Source organism: Phyllostomus discolor, chromosome 12 (assembly GCF_004126475.2).
Source record: "Phyllostomus discolor isolate MPI-MPIP mPhyDis1 chromosome 12, mPhyDis1.pri.v3, whole genome shotgun sequence".
In the NCBI taxonomy this organism is placed as follows: domain Eukaryota; kingdom Metazoa; phylum Chordata; class Mammalia; order Chiroptera; family Phyllostomidae; genus Phyllostomus; species Phyllostomus discolor.
This window is the reverse complement of record NC_040914.2, coordinates 21,834,222-21,851,603: the sequence shown is the minus strand read 5'-3', so window position 1 is coordinate 21,851,603 and position 17,382 is coordinate 21,834,222. Positions and strand designations below refer to the sequence as shown.

The 17,382-nt window shown below is 50.8% G+C and overlaps 1 protein-coding gene and 1 pseudogene across 1 annotated transcript in view; one reads left to right on the top strand and one right to left on the bottom strand.

Moving 5' to 3' along the window:
- The window catches only part of LOC114510599 (sialic acid-binding Ig-like lectin 13), a 42,885-nt gene extending 34,739 nt beyond the window's left edge, over positions 1–8,146 (bottom strand). The window contains exons 1-7 of the mRNA XM_036012865.1: positions 8,098–8,146; positions 6,922–7,305; positions 6,444–6,713; positions 6,193–6,237; positions 4,702–4,953; positions 1,883–1,976; positions 1,479–1,559 (exon numbers count right to left, since the gene is read on the bottom strand). Of these exons, the coding sequence (XP_035868758.1) occupies positions 1,487–1,559; positions 1,883–1,976; positions 4,702–4,953; positions 6,193–6,237; positions 6,444–6,713; positions 6,922–7,305; positions 8,098–8,146 (1,167 nt within the window). The 3' untranslated portion in view covers positions 1,479–1,486. The remainder of the gene's footprint in view (positions 1–1,478; positions 1,560–1,882; positions 1,977–4,701; positions 4,954–6,192; positions 6,238–6,443; positions 6,714–6,921; positions 7,306–8,097) is intronic.
- A 7,134-nt stretch (positions 8,147–15,280) lies between these two features.
- Positions 15,281–16,653, top strand: LOC114510598 (annotated as a pseudogene).
- Positions 16,654–17,382: the final 729 nt, after the last annotated feature.

Genomic DNA, 17,382 nt, shown 5'->3' with positions numbered 1-17,382 from the left:
AAGGGCAAAATGAGAAGATATTTTACTTCCTGCATGAGCTTCTGGCCTCAAGGACCGAGAGAATAAAACTTTACCAAAAAAGGCAAGGAGTATGTGGTAATTTGTTTTGATGGCTTCAGGACAGCAACACAGGGGAGAATTCATGAGGCACCTCTGGGGAAAAGTAGAGAATGAATAGAGAAAAGTCCTCTTCCTCCTGATCCACCCCTCTGTTCCTCTTTGCAGACAAACTTCTCAGGGGTTTTCTGGACCCTGGCATCCCATATCCCTCCTCCAATTCCCTACTGATTCTGCTCCAGTCACATCTTCATACCTTTCCTACCAACCACTGAGACCCAGTGACTTGCAGTTTCTTGTGTCTTCTCTTCTCTGTAGATCACCAGACCCTGTGGTAACTCATCGCTGTCACCCTGTTACACTGACACATGTACCCCCAACTCCAGTTAAGCACTTCCTCATCTCCATAGTTCATGCCTGGGTTCTTACTGATGTCCCCTGGTGGTCATGAGGTGGCTTCTCAGATAGAACATCACCCTCAAAACCGTTCTCTGTTCCCTGAAGCACAGGCCATCCCTTCTGTGGCTCAGTGCTCTAGGGTCTTCACTGATTAAAATTCTATCCTCTTGTGTCCAGAAAGGCAGCTTCTGGATGACAGAGATTTTGATGCTGGGTCCACAGGCACACCCCCAGTGTCTACAAAAATTCTGGCACACTGTAGGAATTCAGTTGTACTTGCTAAAGAAGATATAAATAAATGACAACCTACATATTTCATTGTTCACAATATACAGGAATTACACACACACACAGAGACACACATACAAAATGAGGTGACTTTTAACTGAGACCAAAGAATGATCAGCACTTGGAGATGTAGGAATCTGAAGGGAAGGCCGTTTCAGCAGGAGGAACTGTACATGTAAAGTCTCAGAGTCACAAAGACCCTGGCTCAGATGGGAGCAGAGATGGAGTGAGATTGCAAAAGAGGGTGGAATCCAGTGGAGAGTCCAGCAGGGTATAGCCAGCGCCAGTCCTAAATCCAGCCTGTGGACTTTGCCTTCATCCCAGCCACAGAGAGGAAACATTGCTGTTCATACTGTGAAGTACCTGGAGGATAGGGGTCTGAAAACACAGTCTGTTAGCCTCAGTTGAAGACAGAGGTGGAGGAAGGACATTGCTGAGTTCAGACACCCAGGAAAAGATGAGGCTACAGGAATGATTAGGGATAAGATGGGAAGGAGACGGGCATTGAGCTGAGCTGTGATAAGAAGAAAAGGTGGACAAGACTTAGTGACGTACTGAATCACGAAGGAAGGGAGGGCACTGTGTCATCTGTGTGACTACGACCCTGCAAAGAAGTGGGTTTGGGGAGGAAGATGGCAGCTCAGCTGTAACCATGCTCAGCAGAGCAATCCCAGGGACCATCCTGGAGGTGGTGTCAGTGAGATGTTGGGTAGTGAGAATCCTGGGTCACTCGCCTGAGGCATTAACTGGATGCTGTGTTTGCATCTCTCATGCCTCTTGTGGGCCTTGTCACCATCCTTCTGTGGTACCTGACTCTGAGAGAAGAGACCAGGGTTTTTCAGTCTGGTCGGATCAGGGTGCAGTGGGCAGCAGATCTACCCCCCTGTTTCTTTCTCAAGATAGGCGAGAGAGTAAGTTTGGGGATCATAGATCTGGCCCCAAAGATTACCTTGAGCACTGAAGGTTCCTCCTAGCCTAGACACTCACAATGGCTGCTCATGTGGGGTCCTCACCCACCACCCCTTCACCACCTTCCAGCACTACCCCTGATTTGCTGGAATTCCTGGCCCTGGTTTTGGACTCAACCACATGTCTCCTACCCTCCCCTTCCTTCCCTTGTCCCTGGGGCAGAGCTCACATGAGGATGATGAGGCAGAGCAGCAGGAGTAGGGTCTTAGCAGCTGCTTCCACAATGGCCACCAGCACCACCACTGCCCTGGGCCCTGATTTCCCTGCAGGAAAGAGGGACAAGGAGGGGGTCATCTGCTCAATGGCAATCCTGTGTCCTTTGTCTCCCACTACAAACCTGGAGGTCATCCTCCAGGCTTTTCTGCATCCATATACGCAGGACTATCTGTGCCTTTACCATTGAACCTGCCCTGACCCCCTGTACTTGAAAATAAAATGGGGCCTCACATGAAATTTATCAAAATAATACATTCTGTTAATAAATTAATAGTATGGACAAAGTGAAAAGCCAACCTATTTAATGGGAGAAATATTTGCTATTCTTAGATCCAATAAGGCTTATTATCCAGCACGTATAAAGAACTCTACAGTCCTGGATAGCAGCTCAGTGGGTCAAAGCATCATCCTGATGTGCCAAGATTGTGAGTTGGATCCCTGGTCAGGACACATACAAGAAGCAACCAATGAATCTGTAGATAATTATAACAATAAATTAGTGTTCCACTCTCTCTTTCTTTCTCCCATCTTCTTTCGGTAAAATCAATTTAGAAAATAAATTCTGTACTACTTCACAATGGTCAGACTGGCCATCATAAACAAATTGACAAAGAACAAGTGCTGGCGAGGTTGTGGAGAAAAGGGAACCCTTGTGCACTGTTGGTGGGAATACAGCCTGGTGCAGCCACTGTGGAAAACAGTATAGAATTTCCTCAAAAAAAAAAACAAAACTAAAAATGAAACTGCCTTTCACCCAGTAATTCCACTGCGAGGATCACACCTGTAGAATCTGAAAACATCAATTCACATAGCCCATGCACCCCAATGTTCATAGCAGCATTGTTGACAATTGCCGAGTGCTAGAAACAACCCTAATGCCCATCAGTAAATGAATGGATCAAAAAACTGTAGCATGTTTACACAATGGAATATACAGCAGAAAGAAAGAAGGAGCTCCTACCCTCTGGGACAGCATGGGTAGAACTGGAGAGCATTATGTTGAGTGAAATAAACCAGGTGGTAAAAGACAAATACCATATGATCCCACCTATAAGTGGAATCTAATCAACAAAACAAATGAGCAAGCAAAATAGAACCAGACACAATAAAATAAAAAAAACAATCTGACAGTGACCAGAGGGGAGGGAGGAAGGGAATATTGGGACTAAGAAGGAGAAGGGTCAAGACGAGGAACACGTATAAAGGACACATGAACAAGGACAATGGGAGCAAGGATTGTAGGAGAGGGGGGATGGGAAGGGGAAAGGATAGTAATATGGGAAAATGCGGAGAATTCTAACTGAACAATTTAAAAAAGAAGAGAAACCTTTAACAAAAAAATCATTCTTTTTTATTATTGTTGTTAGAGTACAGTTGGCTCCATTTTCCTGCCATCACCCCCACCTCCCACACTCAATCCCACAACCCTGACTTTGTCCATGGATCCTTTACCCATGTTCCTTGATGATCTGTCCCCTTCTTTCCTCCATTATCCCCTTCCTTCCACCCCTCTGGTCATGTCAGATTGTTTTTTATTTCCTTGTCTCTGGTTCTATTTTGCTCATTTGTTTGTTTTCTTGATTAGGTACCAATGATAGGTGAGATCATACAGTATTTGTCTTTCACACCTGGCTTATTTCACTTAGCATAATACTATCCAGTTCCATCCATGTTGTCATGAAGGGTAGTACTTCTTTATTACTGCTGCATAGTATTCCATTGTGTAAATGTACCATGGCTGTGTTTGTTTATTTGCATTTTTTGATCCACTCAGAAAACTACACAACACTGAGGAAAGAAATTAAGGGAGACACAGATAAATGGAAGCATATACAGAGTTCATGGACTGGAAGAGTTAACATCATCACAGTGTCCATACTACCCAAAGCAATGTATAGATTCAATGCAATCCCTGTTAAAATACCCATGACACATTTCTCAGATGCAGAAGAAATATTTCAAAATTTATATGGAACCATAAACAACCCCAAATAGCTGCAGTAATTTTGAGACAGAAGAATAAGTAGGAGGGATCACAATACCTGACATCAAATTATACTGCAAGGCCACAGTAATCAAAACAGTGTGGTACTGGCATAAGAAGAGACACACAGATCAATGGGACAGGATAGAGAGCCCAGAAATAAACCCATGTTTCTATTGTCAAAAAAACATTCTTACAACTCAACAACCCAAAAGTCAAACAACCCGGTTAGAAAAATGGGCAAAAATGCCCTGGCTGGTGTGAACAGCACAGTCTTCTCCTGGACACCAGCTGTTCATACCAGCTGGTGTCCAGGAGACACCAGCTGGGTGTCTCCACATTTTCCCGTATTACTATCCTTTCCCCTTCCCATTCACAGGCCCAGGGCACAGAGCAGGTCAGGTTTGCAGAGCAGCCCCCCTCCAGGGGCCCTGGGATGAAGATGTAAGGTATGTGACTGAGGGCTGGTGAGAAGGGGGAACAGGGGATCAGGATGAGAGTCCCAGGTCTCACCCTTAAGGAAGCCTCAGAGCTTGGTCCAGCTCTTCCCTCTGACCATGTAGGAGGTGTTGCTGGGGTTCCCCTTTAGCAGACCCTCCCCGAGCCTCCAGCCCAGAAAGGAGGCCAGCTTGGCTAGTGAGAAACTGAAGGGCTGACCCTCATCCTCCCAGGAACACTCTGGTACCTGCAGCTCTGGGAGGACTGTTGGGAGAAACAGGGGAGGGGTCACAGGAGCCTTTCTCCTCCCCAAGACCCCAGGGCCCTGACCCAGGTGTGTCCCTACTCACTCTTCACACTGAGGGTCACAGAGGCTTCCAGAGAGGCTGACTCATGCTGCTGAGCTTGGCAGATGTATTTCCCATGGTCCTCCAGTTGCACCTGGGGCAGCTTCAAGACCCCTGGGTCTATGGACTCGAGGGTCAGGCTGCCCCGGGTCCACCTCATGTGAGCAGGTGGGTTGCTGTCAGCTTTACACACCAGGCACAGGTAGTTGCCCTCCTGGACTTGGAGAGATGAGCCATTGGACAGAACTTGATATCCTGGCAAGACAGAGAGAAAGTCCAGCCCCTCTGTGGTTAGGTCTCCCTCTGCCTCCCTCTCTCCCTGCCTGTATGTCCCTGCCTCTCTGTGGCTCTGCCTCTCTCTTCACCTCCCTGGCTCTTTCTCTCAATCCTCCTCTTCATCTATGTCTCTCTCTCTCTCTCTTTTCATTTCTATATTTCCCTTTGTCTCTGTCTCTACTCACCTCTGTGCACATGCTATCTCTCCCCTCCATACTTTATGTACATCAGTTTCTTCTCTTCCATAATCGCATGGACTCTACTATCTGGGCTCAACCCCGAGGGAACAGGGCTAGGGGCAGATACTACAGCCTCTGCAAGAGGCTGCTGAGGGTTTGGTTGGACCACCCTGGTCCCCACACCTCCTGCTTTAGCTTCTAGTGCAAACGCAGACCCCATATTTCTCTGGATGAACACTGTCATTTATGTCTCTCAACAGAGGTACACTATGACCTGCCCATTTCAACTATGTCTCACACTTCACAGTCTCATGGACAAGATGCTCCAAAAGCAGGTTCTCACAGAACAGTAAGGTATAGTTTATGATGGGGGGTTAACTGTGTTGAGGGAGTCCTGAGGAGAGGACTTGAATGAGACTGGCAGGTCAGGGAGGGCATTCTGGAGGAAGAGAAGTTTAAGCAAAGCTCAAGAAAGGGTGGCAGCTGGCCAGGCAATGGTGCTGGCATGGAGGGCATGGTGGGAGGACGGCATAGACCACAACTACCACCAGGGTGTGGCATGGCCCCACCTGCTCCCAGAGAAGCAAGAAGTCCTCTGAGGAATGATGGAGTGGCCATGTACAGGCTGTTTACATGAGGCTAGTGGAAGAAATTAAGGGAGATTTAAAAAATAGCATTACAAATTACTCATTATAAAAATAGTCATGGGATGTAAAGTACAGTAGAGGGAATATAGTGAATAATATTTTAATAACTATGGATGGTGCCAGGGGGAGCGAAACTTATTTCTTTGTAAGTTCTATGAACATCTGACCACAGTGTTGTAAATCTGAGAACCTCATGCAGTATCCTGTGAGGGGTAAGGGTGGGGAAGGCCAGTTTGTAAGCTGAGAAGGAGTGAGTGGGAGCCTTCTCCTCTTCTGTCCTCTCACCTGGCCTGAGTCTGTCTCCCATCTGAGTTCTGAAATCCCAGCTCTGCTCTGAAGGATGCAGGGAGACCAACTTCCACCACCCCCAGACAGGAGAAGAAGCACCCTACCTGTGCCTTCTTGCCAGGACATGATGGTTAGGTTCTGGATCACATCTGGACAAGCAGACAGACATAATTATTCCCTTTTCAATGGCAGAAAGGTGGGCAATGTCCCTTTCCACCCACAAACAGTATACACAGGAATGGGGTGAAATTGGGTGTCCTCCTTCCTTCCTCTGCATCCTGTGTTTGCAGGGCCCAGCACCCTAACCCCCAACTCCCTCCACCCCCATGGACTGCTGTCCTGACCAGGTACTCACAGGTCACATTGAGCTGGATGGTCCTCTGCCCTTCCTGGCCACCCTCCAAAGACACCTGACAGGTGAGGTTGGTGCGGTGGTCCTGGGGCCCTGGTGTGAAGGTGAGCACTGAGGAGTTGGGAGTCCAGGGACCCAGGGGCGTGAGGTTGGGCCCCATCCAGGAGAACATGGGTGGGGTCTCTCTGTCACAGGCCCATGACATTGTACAGGTAATGTTGTTGGGGTGGCCAGACACCAGTGTCCCCTGGATGTGGATGTCAGGTACCAGATCTGGAGAAGAGGGAAATAGAGACTGAGGCCCTGGAGGTGGGGTCCATGAGTGTGCCCCTAACTATTGCCTCTGTGCCAGGCCTGCCCCTGGATCCACTTCCTGCTAGTCTTCCTGAGTCCATCCCAGGATGAGGAGAATCAGGTTCCTTCCCAGCCCAGGAGCCCTCAGGACCCAGCCATGTGTCATCACCTTGACCCCATTTCTTACCTGTCACATGTACAGACAGCATGTTTTTTTTGTAATTCTCTTTCACATAGGGCCCTCGCTCTACTCTAAAGAAGTATCTCCCTGTGTCCCTTTTCTGTGCATCTCTGATGTGCAGGGAGCAGTTGGAGGTCCGGGGGTCCCCAATGAGGTGGAATCGGTCCCTGGTCTCATTCCTCACTTTACAGTTGGGGTTGTTTGTGGCCACAGGAGGATCCGTGTTTGTCTTGGCCCCTTCCAGGAACCAGTAGCCATGAGCTGGGTCAGACTCATTCCAACCTTTATTGGGGTAGATCACAGTGCAGGGCACGAAGATGCACTGGCCTTCCTGCACCCTCACGGACCCCTGCACTTGCAGCTGGAATTCTTGATGCTGAGCCAGGGACCCTGCAGGGAAAGATCAATCAGCCATAGCCTCTACCCCAGCCAACACACTCTCCCCTGGGGCACTCACCTGCCCACAGCAGGGCCAGCAGCAGCCGCAGCAGCAGCAGCATTTCTGGAGTAACTGTCAGGGTCTCAGTGTCACAGGACTGAGAGGAAGCCCCAACAGGAAGCCAGGGGGAAGAGAAAATAGTGATGATCAGGGAGGAGGAAGTGGGCAGCCAGTGTGCTGGAGCTGGCCCAGCCCTTGGAGAATAAGCACTTCCACTTTCCAGATAACGCCCTGTGAGGCCCCCATGCACCAAGGAAGACCCACGCCACTACACTCAACTCCCTGTCCTCGCCTATCCCTCTGGCATTACTGTCCACACAAGAAAGCAGATACAGTTTCTGTACAATACACAGGATCAGTCCCCTGGGAGCAGGACTCAGGACAGACTCAGAGGGGCAGGGAAAGGCAGGAAATGTGACATAGTCCTCCAGGAGACAGGTGTTAGTGGATGAAGGAATGAACACACAGCCCACCAGAGCATCTACTCTCGCAGGGGCGTGGAGTGAAAGTGGAGATTGTGGGAGCCTTTGTCTCTGTCCCTGAGAGTGACCCTAATACCCAAGGAGGCAGCGGGGCCCAAGTCCATGGCAGCTCCCAGTGGTCCAGGGTGTGTTGATGGGAGCACAGGCCAGGGTGTGTAGGAAAACCAGTTGCTCTGGGAAGTCGACAGTGAGCTCCCAGGTGAGAATGGCCACAGAGGACAGAACCAGGCCACCAAGGGGGTCAGCAGCCTGTGACCTCACAGGTGGTCCTCAGCTTGCTGGCCTGCTTGGAGCCCCTCTGCCCAGGCATCCCTGGTGTTGATTCAGGGCAAGATGGCAGCACAGTGTGCCTTTGGAGTCAAGTGGGCCTGGCTCTTCTGCGCTCCAAGCCTCACTTTCCTCATCTGTCACAGGGAGGCATCACAGTCCTCAACCCTTGTGATCTGTGGAAGAACCATAGGTAAGGGTAGGTGCTGGTCCTCCCCAATCTTCATTGGTCCCTCTGAGCTCAGCCCTTGGTGGACATCCCATCATGGCCAGCTCAGCCCTGGACTTCCTCAGTGGAGGCCTCTGGGGTGGGGTCAGGGATGTGGGCTCTGCAGCCAGATTGCCCCAGGCTCCATCTGGCTCCCTCATGTTCACTGTGCTGCCTGGTGAAAGGCCTCACTGCCCTGTGCACAGCTGGAAGCCCAGGCTCACAAAGTGCTGTGGGCTGAATTGTGTCACTCCCAGATTTCATCTGTTCATGTCCTGACCCCTACTACTGTTGAATGTGAGTTGTTTTGGAGATGAGTCTTTTATGGGGATTAAGATAGAATGAGGTCATTAGAGTAGACCCTCATCCAATAGGACTCGTGTCCTTGTAAGGAGAGTTTAGGGCACAGACACGCACAAAGGAGAGACCACAGGGGAAAAACTTTGTGCAAGCCAAGCAGACAGGTCACAGAGGGGACCAGTCCTACCAACACCTTGATGTTGAACTTCCTGTCTCCAAAACTGTGAGAATATGAGTTGTGTGCTTTATGCCCCTAGTGGCAGCACTGTGTTATGACAGCCTGAGCCAGGTAACACAGGGAGTTGCCAAGAAGATGGAGGTGTTCCTACAAGAAAAGTGTAGGGAGCAGCCTGGCCTGGCCCACAGTGGACACAGTCCAAATGGGCGGGTCTGTAGGACAGGGCCACCCTGTGGGAGGGAGGAGGAAAGGGAATGGAAGGACTTAGTAAGGGGAGGAAACCTGGCAAGGAAACCCCTCTGTTTCTCCTCCACCTGCTCTGCACTCTGCAGGGCTGCAGCTTCAGCCCAGCCACCCTGCTCCTCCTCTCCCAAGGGCAGGACCAGCTCCCCTGGGCCTTGCTTAGGCGTCTCCCTCTGCTGTAGAAGCCTGTCACTGCACCTGCACCCTGGGTACCTGCTTCCCTTCGTGGAACAGGCTGTTCTTGAGGGGCTGGGTTGAGGTGAGGCAGACCCTGCTGACATGAAGTGCAGGGTAAAGCCAGAGTCACTTTCACACTAGTCAGGGCTGACCCAAGGAGAGGGTGGCCTGGGAAAACCTGAGGAAGTAGGGAGGGTGGTGTGGGGGATGGGAGAGGTGAGCTGGAGGTGGAAGGGGAGCAGGGTTGTATGGGAGGCCAGTCACCTCATTTCACAGAGCAGGACCAGAGCCAGAGATGCTGGTGGGGCAGAGAGGGGGTCCCACTGTATCCTACTTGCTTCAGTCAGTCCTTCAGCATCTCTGCTCCAGCATCCCAGGGAATCTGTCTCCTCCCCTCCCCTCTAAAAAGACAGATAAAAAGCTAAATGAAACCTGATTTCTCCTAAGGGCATATAGTAGCTGTAAAGTGTGATAAAGTCCCCACTTTGAGTGGTGAATGCTCTCCTCCCATCATGCTCTGAGTCTGGCTTCATTATTCCCGTCTAAAGAGTTAGCACAGCATCCAGAACATAGTTGACTTCTTCATGGGAGAAGAGCCCAAATCTGAGAAAGGCGGCACTCCGGAGGTCCCAATGCCGGGGACCAGCATCACTGACCTAGGAGTTCATCAGACACTCACCCAGCCTCTCCTACTCTGCTCTGGGCCTGAGAGAGTCTGGCCTCCAGGGGGCGATCCATCCACCAGGAGACACTGAACTCCAGGAGACTCGGGGCAGCTGCCACTGTCAGTGATGCTGAAACCGGGACCCTAGGCGACCTGACATACCAGCCTACCAACTCTGCAGAAGGGCCTGACTCCAGAGACTTATGTCCCAGTTTGGGGCCAGGAGGAGAAAGGTGTGGAGGTGGATGGATCTGTAGGGGAGCCAACAATCAGGAGTCATCCAGCTGGGCTCCTCTCTCTACTCCATCTCCCCGCTCTCCTGTTCACTCTCAGGCTTTGTCCATCCTGAGGAAGATGTCTGTCTGCCCCACCTGGCTGAGCCGCAGGCAGGAGGATGTGCTTGCTAAGGCTCTCTGTTTCCTGCCCTCCGGATGACTCCTTCAAGTAGTTTGATCCATGCCAGCCACACCAAAACAAAAATCCAGCAAAACAGGAAACTTTCTAACACAAAGCACCAGCTCTGCTCCTCCCCCGGCTAGACATCCTTATCCACCTGCCACTTTCAAGGTATCAACTCTGTAAGGAGGTGTTCATGAAGATTCACAGCCTCACCATCATCATGACACTCTCTCAGCCACCAACCCACACACACCTCCGTCACACCCCTGACACCACCTGAACACCTCCTGCTCCTTCTGGCCTCCGCACACTGAATTCACCTGGTTCCACCTCCCTGTCATAGTGTCCACCTTCTCCATCATTGCAGCCTATGCTTATCCTGTGAGAATGGCTCAAATACCACCTCCTAACACAAGCTGTGCTCTCTGCCTTTCCACCCCTCCACCTCTGCTCTTCCCCACAGGTTGAATTAGGGCCATGGTTTACCAACCTCAGTGCTATTGATATTGGGGTATTTGTAGCTGAGTGGGGGTTTTGGATGCTTAAGGGTGGGCTGTCCTGTGCATTGTAGGATGTTAAGCAGCATCCCTGGTCTCTACCCTCATGATGCCAGGAGCTTCCCCTGCCCTATTTTGACAACCACAGTATCTCCAGACATTTCCCAATGTCTGTGGGTGGTAACACCCATGATGAGAAAGAACCATGGGCTGAGAGTCTCCAGCCTCTGCCTTCAGAGTCACTATGGCAGATTGACAAACTTTCTCCAGTTCTTCTTTTCAAGTTCACCAGAGAAAGATTCACCCCTGGCTTGCTTTAACACAAAAGTGCATTTCAGCTCCTTTGCATCATATTCATGAGGGAAACACTGAGAAATCCCTACATTTCTCCCCATTTCTTTGTTCTCTTACTGCATGTCCATTGTACACCAGAAACAGTAAGAGGAAGATACAGTTCCTGCCTCAGGAGAGCTCAAGTCCATGGTTTGGGGTCTGGGGAAGGCACAGAAATATGTAAACCATTGAAACACAGTGTGATGAGGTTCCCATGGCCTGCAGGTCGAAGGACCAGAGCCTTAGCCCTCAGGGGTGGAAAGGAAGTGAGAAAAGACTTCTCAGGAGAAACCTCTCTCAGGATGTATCTTGAGGGGAAAGCAGGAGCTGGCCAAGCAGAGAGAGGAGGGAAAGCATCCCAGGCAGTGGTGGTATCAGGCACAAAGCAAGGGGCTGGGAGAGGTCCTGGCCACTGTCTGGGCAGGAGCAGTCCATATGTGATAGCTGGAACCTGGGGTAAAGGAGGCAGGGTGGGGTCAAGCCCCTGGATGTCTTTCTGGGGTCTGTTCTCCAAGGGCTCCACAGCTGAGCAGAGGAGGCGGGCCTTCAGCCTTCAGTCTGTAACATAAAAAACAAATCTGGATCTAGATAAGGAGAGACTTTATTCAAAAGGATTATCATAAGCCCTGGGAAGTGACTTAGTTGTTTGCAGCATGGTTTCCTACACCAAAGGATTGCTAGTTCAATTCCTGGTCAGGGCACATGCCTAGGTTACAGTTTTAATCCCTGGTTGGGATGCATATGATAGGCAACTGATCAACATTTCTCTCTCTCTCTCTCTCTCCCTCTCTCTCTCCCTCTCTCTCTCTCTCTCTCTCTCTCTCTCTCTCTCTGGCTCTCCCTTCCTCCCTCCCTCTCTCTTTTTCTCTCTAAAGAAACATATCCTCAGGTGAGGATTTTTAAACAAGGAGTATTGCAGTAAGGGAAGTGAGATTATTGCAAAGGGGGGGGGAAGGAAACTATAGCAGTAAGAGAAGAAAGACTGTGCACACAACAGGTATGGAACAGCCTACAGTAAGGATAAGGATGGGTGGAAGGTGGGGACCCCATGGAGCCTGAATTCCATAGACTGAATCAGGTCCCCCAAATCCATATGTTGAAGTGACATGATAGTTATTTCAGAATAATTGAGATTAAAGTGGTTCATGATGGTGTATCCCGAAGATTGATGGCTTTAGAAGAAAACAAAGAGAAAGCAATCTCCCCTTCCTCTTCCCACATGCAAAAAAAAAGGCCACGTAAGGACAGGGAGAAGTCAGTCACCAGCAAGGCAGGAGGTGGGCTCACACCAGCAACCAAATCTGCTGAACACAAACTTGGACTTCCCAGCCTTAATACATTTCTGTTGTTTGAAATGCCCAGTCCTTGGTACATGGTTACAAAATCCAGAGCTGACTGAGTTCCCTGTCTGCCTGTAGAATCATGCAGGCAAGCAGGTCCAGTCCTCCTGTGAGAACCCTGAGATCCCTGACTACAACCCCCCACACCCATGTCAGGTACTCTTTCTGGAGGCTGTTGAGGACAGCCCTCGGGGTCCTGCGTGGTGGGAGGTCCTCCTCCCCAGCAGCAACTCTATGGGACTCACACACTGCTGTCAGTCTAATTGGCTCAATATTAACTGTCCTGAGCTCAGCCCTCACCGTGGCCCCCTCGTAGGAATCCTTACTCCCTGAGGGTGTGGCACTGCCCTGGGTGGAAGCTGCAGACAGAGGGGAGCTCACCTTCTGAGCGTCTCGATGTCAAGCGAGTGTTGGTGACTGGTGTGTGGGCTGCCCCTGCTCTGGACATGTGAGAGAGGATGGGGAAGGGGTAGGAGCTAATCCAGGCCAGGGATGATCTCAGCTCAACTGGGATGAGGCCCAGCAGCTCCACCTTATTTCCAGGTTCAGCCTCAGGATGTCTGGAACCCAGACCCTCTGGGCGCTGCTGTTGCCAGGACAGGGGAGTGTGCGGGCTGGTCCTGTGGACCCTGGGCCTAGAGGTGACAAGGCCTTGAAGAAGGGCCAGGGGCCTGCTCAGCATGTGACTGGTGAAGTCCGCCAGGCTCACATTTAGTTTCCCTCCCAAAGTTTTTAATGTATTTATGCTTACTTTTTCTTTATTGTTTTACCTTTTCATTGAATGTATTGAGGTGACATGGCAATATGGGAACCCAGGGTCCAGAAAACCCCTGAGAGGTTTGTCTGCAAAGAGGAACAGTGGAGTGGGTCTGGACGAGGAGGGCTTTTCTCGGTTCCTTCTCTGCCCTTTCCCAGAGGTGCCCCGTGAATTCCTGCCTGTGTTGCTTTCCTGAGGCCATTGAAACAAATTACCACACACTCAGTGACTTTTGAAAAAGTTTTATTCTCTTTCATTTGGGGGCTAGAAATTCATGTAAGAAGTAAAATATGTATATCCTCTGTCCTTCTAAGTTCTGGACTGAGATCCCTGGAACAGAGAAAGACTAGGTATCACACCCAGGGGTCCCATATCCTGAACCATGTGATGAAAAATGAGGTCTGATGTGTGGAAGTCCGGTGGTTGGTGGGACTCATGTCCTCAGAGACTCGAGGGGAGAGTCCACCTTTGTGATTCCCAGGGGGTGGGGCTCTCAGCCATCCTTGGTTGGTGTCTGGGTCACTGCAGCCTGTCCCCTGGCCACACAGCCTCATCCTGCTCTGTGTGCAGAAAGTCACCTGCTGCGTCTCCCTAGGATGACAACTGTGGCTACATTCAGGGACCAACCCTGACAAGGGAGGATCCTCTCCAGGTCAATGTCCTCACCTCCATCCCATCTGCAAAGACCCTTTTCCTGATCAGGTAGCATTTTCAGGTACCAGTCTCTCTTTGGGTGGCCAATATTCCCCCTCTGCAGTGCCCATGTGACCTTCTGCCCCCCATGACTGTCCCCCTCTGCCTCCAGATTTAGTTTGCCTTGTTCTCCCACATCCTGATGCAGTAGAGTGTGACCCTGTGAGGGCACATACCTTGGGGAACAGGGGATTCCTGCTCTAAAAAGCCATGTTTAAGAGAGTTAAAGGAAAAGTTACAGATTTGGAGAAAATTATCTACAAATATGGACTTCATGAATGACTTCAATCCAGAATAACCAAGATTTTTACATGAAGGAATAATCAAAAAATAAACCTCATTGTAGAAAAATAGTCACTATACAACAACAACCAAAATAACTCCAGAAAGAATCCTACTTATAATTTTCTCAATTATTTAAATAGACATTTCTATAAAGACATACAAATGGTCAATGAATACATGAAAATACGTTCAACATTACCAATATGAGATAGATTTAAATTAATTCATACAAGAAAGTTTCACAATGATTCTGTAAGTTGGCTATTATCGAAAAAACTAAAAAAAGAGAAAGGAAAAAATATTGGAGTGAATAAGAAGAAAATCGACCTCTTCTGATTTGCTCTCTACTGCAAAATGTGCATCTGCTTTGGAAAACACCCTTGCAGTTCCTCGGCATGTTAGATTTTTAAAATACCCTACACTTGTATTTTTAGAAAAAAAAATAGTATGTGAGCAGGAAATGTGGTCAAATCCGCAGTGACCACAGCCTTCCTGTGTTGGGAGGAAGGGAGATCTCTGGTGGGGACTTTCTCAGGCACATGGACCAGGTCCATGGGTCCCCTCTTGTCTGGTCTTCAGCCAATCAACACTTAGCTCTTCACCGAGTGTTTGTGAATGAGTGAGTGAGTGAGTGAGTGAGCGAGCGAGCACTGCCTTCTCCTCACAGGGACCCCCACTTCCCTTCTCCCCGACTCTCACAGGAACTTCTTGAGTCCTACACCCTGTGGGCACCAGCACATGCTTCCAGATGAGGCTCTGACTCCTGCTCAGGCAGGGGCTGACCAGCCCCTCTGATGGGGGCCCTTAGGAGACTCACGAATCTGTCCTCAGAGGTCCTGCTGCTGCTCTGGTCCTGCAGGGGAGCTGCCAAGAGGCCAGGATTCAGGATCAGCTCCCCTCTGCTCTTTCCTGGGTGCCACCATGTGTGGGTTGCGGGGTATCCCCCTGCTGTGTGCAGAGGGACCCACGTTGGCTCTGAGGTTACTCTTCTGTAAACAGCTAAGATCTGGTGCTCCTCCCAGCTTCTGTGGTCTCCCCACAGCCCCATCCTACCACCTTCATTCTTTTTCACCCACAGGAACCAAAGACTCTCCTTGTCAGCGATGCTGCGGCTGCTGCTGGCCCTGCTGTGGGCAGGTGAGAGCCTGAGGGGAAGGCTGTGGGTGGGTGAGGGCAGCTGCTGACCCTGCTTTCTCCACAGGGTCCCTGGCTCAGGATGACAGATAAAAGGTGACCCTACAGGGGCCGGTGACAGTGCAGGAGGGCCTGTGTGTCTCTGTGCCCTGCTCATTTGAGTATCCATGGTTCTACTGGTATAATGCTACCCCTGCTTATGGCTACTGGTTGCGGGAAGAAGCTAAGCAATTACAAAACCTTCCTGAAGCAACAAACAACTGAGATCGAGAAGTGTAGGAGGAGAGCCAGGGCCAATTCCTCCTCCTTGGGGATCCTGGAAGCCACAACTGCTCCCTGGACATAAGAGACGCCAGGAGGACTGATGAGGGACAGTACCTTTTTTGAGTGGAGAGAGGAACTACTGTAAAACATTCTTTCACACAGAACAAATTCACTGTGCTTGTGATGGGTAAGGAATAGGTTCCCAGAGAGGCCACAGGGAAGTTCACAGTGGCCCCGGGGCAGGGCTGGGATGGGCCCATCCTGGGAGGGGAAGGGTGGACAGCATATTGGGGCTCAGAGGGAGGACCTGGACCAAGGCCTGAGGCTTCTCTCAGGTTTGAACCTGAGACTCCTGCTCCTCATCCTCTGTCCCCAATTCTCCTCACCAGCCCTCAACCACACACCTGACATCCTCATCCCAGGGAACCTGGAGTCTGGCCACCCCAGGAACCTGACCTGCTCTGTGCCCTGGGACTGTGAGCAGGGCACGCCCCACCCCTTCTCCTGGATGTCAGCTGCTCACACCTCCCTGGGCCCCAGGACCCACCCATCCTCCATGGTCACCCTCACCCCACAGCCTCAGGACCATGGGACCAACCTCACCTGTCAGGTGCAATTTCCCTCAGTGGGTGTGACTGTGGAGAGAACCATCCAGCTCAATGTCACCTGTGAGTGCTGGTTCAGAACGGCAGGGTCCCTGAGGGTGTGGGAGCAGGAGAGCCAGGCTGCTGTGCAGGTGCCTTTGTCCTGGAGGCCTGGCTGAGCAGGAGACCCAGAGGGCACAGCCCTGTGTGTCCTGCATTTCTGTGACTTCTGAGGATGGGGTGATGCCTACAGGTGTCTCATCCGTTCCCACCCATTGAACAGGAAACTTCTCTCCTCCTACCCGAGGTGCCCCCTACAACCCAGCCATCGCTGCCTGCCTGGGAGACAGCCCAGGTGGGAAGGAGCCTCCTGTCCATATGATGTTGAGTGAAGAGGGGTCTGTGCCCAGCTGACTCAGAGCAAGTCTCCCAGAGTCCGACAGAGGGACGGAACCTGGTTAGATGGAGGAACCTCCTTCAGGCGTCTTCCCCAATGTCCTTTCCTACTGTCTCCCAAGGGTGGCCCACAAGCTCCTCTTTGCCCATCCTAAAGGAGGTTCTTCCTCCAGTCACCCAAGTTTGGAGCATTTTCCAGGAGATGCAGTGTTTAGAGCAGCTGCAAGTCAACAGCAAGACTCAGCAGAAGATGGAATGATTGTCCATACACCTGCTGCTCCCTTTCTTACAAGCACATCCACCACCTGAGGGGGCATGTGTACAATTGACGAACCTGCAGTGACTCAGCACCATCACCCACAACCCACCATCTACTTTAGGTGGTGCTGGATGTGCTGAGGGTTTGGACTTTGTGTGATGGGCTGTGTCCACATTTATAGCATCACACAGAGAGTTTTCAGTGCTCAGAATAATTTCTTTGACCCATTTAGTGACTGCCCACCCCTCAGCCCTGGCCTGGGCCTGACTCTGGAGCCCAGCACTCCCCAGCCCTGTTCCCACTGGTGATGGCATCTGGTCCCCACTCCCACTGGACAGGGACTTTGTTCGGTCCCATCAGACACATGGTGCCCAGAGACACCACCCTGACCAGGGGTGTGGGACTCCTGGGAGACTGGACAGATAAAACCAAGAGAGTGGTTTGAGGCTCCCCAGAAAGTCTGAGAACCTCCCTGATGGTGCCCCTTTCTGGAGGCAAAAAGGCTACCTTGGACCCTGACTGACAGGGCCAGAGGGGATAAGGAGAGAAGATTCAGAATGCTTTCCAG